We start from the raw sequence: 7,147 nt of genomic DNA, 5'->3' as shown, positions 1-7,147 counted from the left end.
CGCCGGAGCAGGAGGCTGGTGACACTGCGCGCGAGCAGCGAGCAGGCAGAGGAGCTCGGCAGCGGCTGGCCGAAGCATCGCCGGAGCACGCGGCAGGCCGGAACGTCGCCGGAGCAGGGGGCATGGCGACGCCGTGCTCGAGCGGCAACCAGGTGGAGGAGCTCGGCAGCGGCCGGCTGGAGCATCGCTGGAGCACGCGGCCGGCCGGAACGTCGTCGGAGCATCACCGGAGCGTCGCCGGAGCAGGCAGCGAGCCGGAGCGGCATCAAAGCAAGCGGCATCAAAGCAAGCGGCAGGCCTGAGCGGCGCCGTTCTGACCGACAGGAGTTCGAGTTTGTCCATGCGTGCGTCTCGAGAAAGAAGAAGCGTGAGGAGAAAAAGAACTTTTACAATACGGGTTTACGGGATCTGTTCCGCTTGATTCCTCATGGTGTCGCAAATTCGTTTTAAGGGGACCTGTATACTGTTTTTACAGGTGATGTTTTTACGGGATCTGTTAGAGACGGCTTGAGAAATGTGAGTAGGAGAGGACAGCAAAGCAAGCATAGATGCAAGGGGATGAACAATGTATTCTTTTTAATTTTGATTCCTCGCAAATTTAAAAGTTCTCTACAAATATCTAAATATATTGGCGTTTCTTAAAGGATGTGGGGTCATTGTGGGTGTCGGTGTGTGTGTTAAAGGTGATAAATAGTGTTTAACTCGTGCTAATTTAATCACAGGTAGTGTTTAACTCATGCTAATTTAATCTTAGGTAGTGTTTAACTCAGGCTAATTTGATCGTAGATATAGATCGGTTATTCATAGAACATGAACATTGTTAGCACTTCAGTTAGCAGCACAACATGGAACCCATAGTTGATTAATTAATCATTGCTGGAAACAAGCAAAGAAGCTCGTATTTTCTCATGACGGTTTGATTCTGCATCGATGATGCAGAGACAAAGGGTATGAAGTTTTCATTATCTCAAATGTTTGCTCATGGTGACCAAGGGGCGGTGAAGTTTTAATCTTGACAAAGAGCATAGTTTTCCTAGCTAGTGATCATTGTGTTGTACTTGCAGAAGGCTAGGTGTGTAAGCAATGGAGTAGGGCTTGTTCTAACCCAGCCATTGGACTCGGTTGATGCCAAAATTCAACCTCATCCCCATTTCGTTCTAGCAAACTGGAGTATGTCCTTTATCTTGATCGCATTGGAGGGTGGCAAGTGATTTACTATCTAGTCCTTTAATCTAGCTTCATTCAACCTCATCCCCATTTTGATCGTCCGCACCTTGAGATCTGAGCTGTACAAGCTTTAGCTAACGAGACCAAGAAAAGTAAACCAGAGTGATGGAACTACTTGCAATGCAGCAAGGGCAGCCGGAGCCATCTCCAATCCTAGACAACAACTACTTTTCACAGGCTTCCTGTTGGTAACATTCTACTATAACTTGCCACCGGCGCCGGAATCGTAATTGTTGGATTCCTGATGCATCCAAATCCTAAGAACCTATCAAGGAACTCTTGCCAGCGCAAACACAAGACACACGCCCTAACAACTTAAGGCCGAAAAGACGGGAGCAAGAGAGGAAGGCGAGCTGGGGAGACTACTCTTTATGTTCCTCGCCTACCTTGCGATGCAAGCGTATGCCTGCTTTCATATACCAGGACTGCAAGACAATGCACACCTACTTCTACTTTAAATTCCGATTCTTATAGATTTAGAAGTTCTCTACAAACTATCTAAATATATAATTGTGTTTCTCAATAGATGTGGGGTCGTTGTGGGTAAATTGACCCACACAAAGTGAAGATGAGTGTTCACTCGAATGTACCCGGCGTTAGAGATGAGCAAGAAATGCATGTACTGGAAATTAACTGAAGATGCGCGACACATGGGAGCTAGATCTCTATTTTACTTTGGAAAGAAGGCACTACTCATTGCAAATTTGCAATACACAGGTACGAGAAATAAACATATCAAGCCATATCGCTGCCATGGCCATGACAGTATCTTAACTTAGTGTTTCTCTTTTTCAACATTGAGACCACAGGCCTGAAAAACATCCACACACTGGGGGGCAATTTATTCAGGGAAAAGAGGCAAAAGGGCAACATGACAAATACTGGTACATCTCCAACGTTTTATTTTCTTTCTTTGACAGTCTATTATTATTGCAATGTTTGTCTCATATCGGTATTTCTGTTGAGATTCAGCGAACCCCGTCTAGCAATACAATTATGGTGCAACCACTTGTAATTGATGTATCTTTCATTGGAAGTATTATTCAACAAATATTCCATGGCAGCCTAGGCAGCACTGTTTAACAGATTTTTGTTTATCGCACCCCTCCGTCCAGTGAAGAACCTTGCGTGCCCCTGAGACCATCAAAGATCAGAAGTGAAACAGGAAACTAGTTAGTCTCGTGGGAAAGCAAAACTGAAATACATGTGACTTGAGACCTGTTAAACATTAAGGTAGCTTTCTGAAATCAATTGTTCATATGTTGGATGTAGCAGCCAGCTGAAACTGAAAGTGCCTATTTTGAAGTTGACGGCAAATTTAACTGAAATCGGTGAAAAGTCCACAAACTAACTAGATAGATACCTAGAAAGCTTCCCATATTACAACCACATGACAAGATTACCAACACATTAACAGAATTAACAGAAATACATAAGCATCCAAGCCAAGAATGCACTCTCACAGGTCACAGTATTGCTGATTGCTCAGGAGTAACATTAATTGAGAAACACTTAAAAACATTAATTGGGCAACCAATTCTGGAAAAAGATGGGTCAGTTCATAACATCTGATTTAACTACAAAAATATTTGCATAGCAAATTTCCATTAACAAAAGGTGTAGCCCAAACAAGGAAGACCATGCAAAATAAGTATGCTTGACAGAGAGAAAACCTAACCAACGGGTACTTCAAAACATAGTAACAATGTGAAATAATTTTTTTCTCAAACTCTTTTCAGAAGCTATGGTGTATATATCGATAATAAACGCATCAATATCCAAGTTCCAGTGCTGCAGTGTACTCAGGTTAAGTCCAATTAAAACAAGTGAAGCAGGGGTTAGAAGACTTGACCTAACTGAACACTGGCAAATTTTAACTGAACTAAAGAAGTGTCTAGCTTAACAAGTCATGATGCAATATAGCCATATGCATAGCTTAACAAGTCATGATGCAATATAGCCATATGCATCCCTTTCTTGCAAAGATGCAAGAGCTGGGGGCAGTATTAAGGATTTCCACATGCTACATATAAAAGGTGTATATTGACTAAATTTATCATACAGAAATTAATCAGTATACAAGGATAGTCAGTTCTACGAAAAATAAGTGTTACACTAGCTGTTGATAGTTAAATTAGTAAATCACCATGGCCCCCTTGGTGCAAACCAAATGAATGCATATTCTGGTGACCACAATTTAAGGTTATTTGCAGGTTATTCTGGGGTCCAGTATCCACATCTACCATGTGTGTCTTTACAAAGAAAGCTGTTTGTAAGAGATAATTTTTGAGTCCTCTGAGGTGATCCTGGAAAGCTGTTTGTAAGAGATGTAAGTTGTGTTCATGTACTAAATCCTTAGCACGTTTGACGTGCTAAGGATTTAGTACATGAACACAACGTACATCTCCTTCAAGGAAATGAGAATAGCACAATGCTTAATAAGAATGTGGGGAATTGGAAGAGATAGCTTTTGAGTCCTCTAAGGTCATCGTGGATTCCTTCAGCAAGCAAATCTCTGACTAGACGAACAATGGTTAGAGCATGTGTAAGAAAATGGTGAGGCAACAAAGGCAAGTGTAAGAAAATGGTGAGGCAACAAAGGCAAGTGCAAGAAAATGGTGAGGCAACAGAGGCATAGCGATTGGTGAGATCTGAGATTGGACCTCCTCAACCATTAATGACAAAGATAGAAGCAACAACTGGACTTAAGAATCATGATTCATCGTGTCCTGCCCGGGTACCTTATGTACATTTATGGTCCAATAAACTTTAAGTGCTGAACCGTATTGTGTGTGAAGTGGTTGTGCTAGTGTGGTCTATCATAATGCAGTAAGAAGTTGAACTATTATTTACTTCCTCCCACACTACTACTCATTTCTACGTTGCTACTTCCTTCGCATCTGTAGAATTGCTATTGCTTTCGTTGTGCGAACTCTCTTCTTGGTTGCAGTTCATCATATTGACTTCGTCAACTCATCATTTTGTGTAGATACATGTAGCAGATGGCAAGGACCAAGGAGTTCATTTGTTACATGTTGTAGTATTGGATTTTTCTCCATGCATATGCTTTCATGGTATCAGTGTTATTCAGACAACATAGCTAAGAACACGTGGGCAGTGAGTTATGATCAGAAACAGAGAAGTACTCTAGGCCCAGAAACCAAACAAATTGTAATTAAACATGAACCATCTCAACCACTGTACGACATAGTGCCCCTGACACACCATGTTAATCAGAAAGAGAAATGCCAATGATAACATCACCTCTCCTGGAGTCAAGACGGTAGCGTCTATACTTCCAATTGTCCCAATCATTATTAAGCAAATGGAGGCATTTTCGCACTGATAAACTAAGAAGAGCACCTATAGAATCATATATCTCCCTACTTGGCATCCTAGAAACATGGAAATGCCAATGATAACATCACCTCTCCCGGAATCAAGACGGTAGCGCCTATACTTCCAATCGTCCCAATCATTATTAAGCAAACAGAGGCATTTTCGCACTGATAAACTAAGAAGAGCACCTATAGAATCATATATCTCCCTACTTGGCATCCTAGAAACATGTTTCCTACCGAACATGTGATATGAAATTCTTTAGTTTTTTATTTTTCAAATAAGGATGTGTGTTCAATGCGAGAAGTGAGGAGAAACTGTGTGGAAGTAAATTTGATCATTAATTGGTTCGATTAAAAATAGTAAGAACATGCTAAAAATATGTGTCACTACGAAATAGACAGTAAAGATCAATTGAGTGAACAAACTCAATCCGTGCAACTGATAGACACAATTAGGTAGTTGTTAGTAATGACATAGTCAAACCATAGATGGCACAAAATACTATCACGTCATGCGGAACTTTTTCGGCCTAGCAGAAACAACTGCCACAATCCCAAGAGGGAAGAGGCACTCCTAGTTAGTGAATTATGTTAAGTGACACCAAAACTGTATCCTCTCAAAAGCACTTCCTAATAATACAGATAACCTGGTTAGGTGACCCAATTTCTTCTTCTGACTGGCTTGGCAAGTCAAAAGCATTAAATCCTTAACTTGCTAGTCCCACAAGCTCCTAAACTGAGCTTAAGTTTATCTAGTTAGAAATAGGCTTAATCATCTAAAATAATCCACCCCAAGCAACAATTAGAATCAGTCACCATTTAATCCCATGTTTAACGTTAGCCATAAACGAAAATGTAGCATAAATGTCAGTAAAGGTCATCAAATTTAAATTAATTTCATATGTAACATCTGCCATGAGATGTGAGCAAAGGGCGTTGAATTGTATTAACAATGGATGCTTTTCTTCAACATTTGCATAACTTATCCAAAATTCCAAACACATTTGCAGAGAAGGGACAATAAGTTTACAGTTGGAAAATATCTTTTACGAGAAAAATGCATCTGCTCAAGCAACAGATAGAAAATAAAAGTGGTTATGAACATTTACACCCCCTTCAACTGAGAATGGTAGTTAGGTAAATTTAACTTGTGTCCCAGTGGCAGATGAACAACCACAAAGAGGACATGACATAATTCACTAGCTTCGGAGAAAAAATGCTAACTCGATTAAAACTTCCAACCAGCATACTTCCTAGATCATATAAAACTAGATGGCCATACACACAGAAACAGTATAACTCCTGTTGAACCCCAAAGAAACATATCAAAGATTGATCGTTTGTATTGAAGATGTATGTAGCCTATATATCTGCATCGCTCCCACAGAAATCGTGACACTGTTAGGAGTTTAGATCATGTAACTGAACTTATTTCATGAAGTTGCAAGGAAAGGGGAATGGGTCAATGGGCTCTCACTTCTTATTCCGCCGCTTGCTTTTGGGGGTGCCCCAGCCCTCGAGCTTGGCCACCGGGCAGCCACAGCGGTTGCGGAAGAGCAGGACAGCGCGGCCGTTGGGCGGCGCCATCCGGCGGAGCTCTGCGCGAAGGCACTCGTAGTCCGGATTGTTCCCGCTCTGGCCCCCTTTCCACGGCAAGGTCTCGATCTCGCGCCACATGGCGGCGTCAGCGCCGCCAACGGTGCTCCCCCCGCCAGCCCGCACGGCCTCCTCGCTCTGGAGCTGGACATCGAACTCGAGCGCCTTCCGGAGCCCGCGGCAGCGCGGGTTGCGGCAGCGGCGGCGAGGGAGGCGTCGGCAGGACAGGAAGGCGGCCGTGGCGAGCACCGCGGCTGCGGCGACGTAGGGGAGGCCGGCAGCGAAGTAGGGCAGGGCGGCGGCGGCGGAGGCGAGCGCCGCGGCGGCGGGCGGCGACGCGAGGAGCGGGGAGAGCGAGCGCGAGACGTGGGCGAGCGAGGAGGCGAGGAGGAAGGCGAGGGAGAAGAGCACGAGCAGGAGGATGAGGAGATCGAGCGTGGCCGAGGAGGGGGTGTGCCTGCAGGAGGAAGGCGAGAGGGAGAGGGAGACGTGGCCGCCGCCCCCGCCGCCGGAGTGGGAGTGGGAGCGGGAGGAGGACGGCGCCATGGCTGCGGCCGCGGCGGCGGGGGGCGGGCTGGCGGCGGCGGCGGCGGGCGTGCGGTGGGGGCAGGGGAACGGCCGGAGCATGACGCGGCCGGCGGGGCTGGGGGGTGGGGAATTAATCTGCAGATTTGGGTGGCTTGATTAGTCCGGATCCGATACTTTGCTTGCCTTGTTTATCTTCGGGTTGGGGTTTTGGCCCTTTCTGCTCCCACTTTTTCTAATAGTCGAGATTAGTTTCTTAATAAGTGTTTCGGGGATTATTTAGGGAGGGCTGGCTGTGCCATTCGTGGGCAGATGAGGTGCTGTGGGTGGATCAGGATCGGTCAAGATCGAACTCCTGGCTGGCTGAAGCGCAGCTCCCCTCTAGATTGTTGACCTTACAAAACACAGTAAAATGCATAAAACCATCACATTTACTCCCTCCGTCCGGGTTTATTGGG

At 44.8% G+C, this 7,147-nt stretch overlaps 1 protein-coding gene across 1 annotated transcript; it reads right to left on the bottom strand.

Annotated features, from left to right (window-relative positions):
* Positions 1 to 2,106: 2,106 nt before the first annotated feature.
* On the bottom strand, positions 2,107 to 6,874 carry LOC123054643 (uncharacterized protein At5g19025). Its single transcript, XM_044478456.1, has 2 exons — positions 6,046 to 6,874; positions 2,107 to 2,361 (listed from the first exon to the last, which is right to left on the bottom strand). The coding sequence occupies exons 1-2, from the start codon at positions 6,789 to 6,791 to the stop codon at positions 2,322 to 2,324; spliced, it is 786 nt and encodes a 261-aa protein (XP_044334391.1). The 5' UTR covers positions 6,792 to 6,874; the 3' UTR covers positions 2,107 to 2,321.
* Between the last annotated feature and the right edge of the window lie 273 nt (positions 6,875 to 7,147).

Source organism: Triticum aestivum, chromosome 1A, assembly GCF_018294505.1.
Source record: "Triticum aestivum cultivar Chinese Spring chromosome 1A, IWGSC CS RefSeq v2.1, whole genome shotgun sequence".
Classification (NCBI taxonomy): domain Eukaryota; kingdom Viridiplantae; phylum Streptophyta; class Magnoliopsida; order Poales; family Poaceae; genus Triticum; species Triticum aestivum.
The sequence above is the reverse complement of the archived record's forward strand: the minus strand, read 5'-3'. Positions and strand labels throughout refer to the sequence as shown.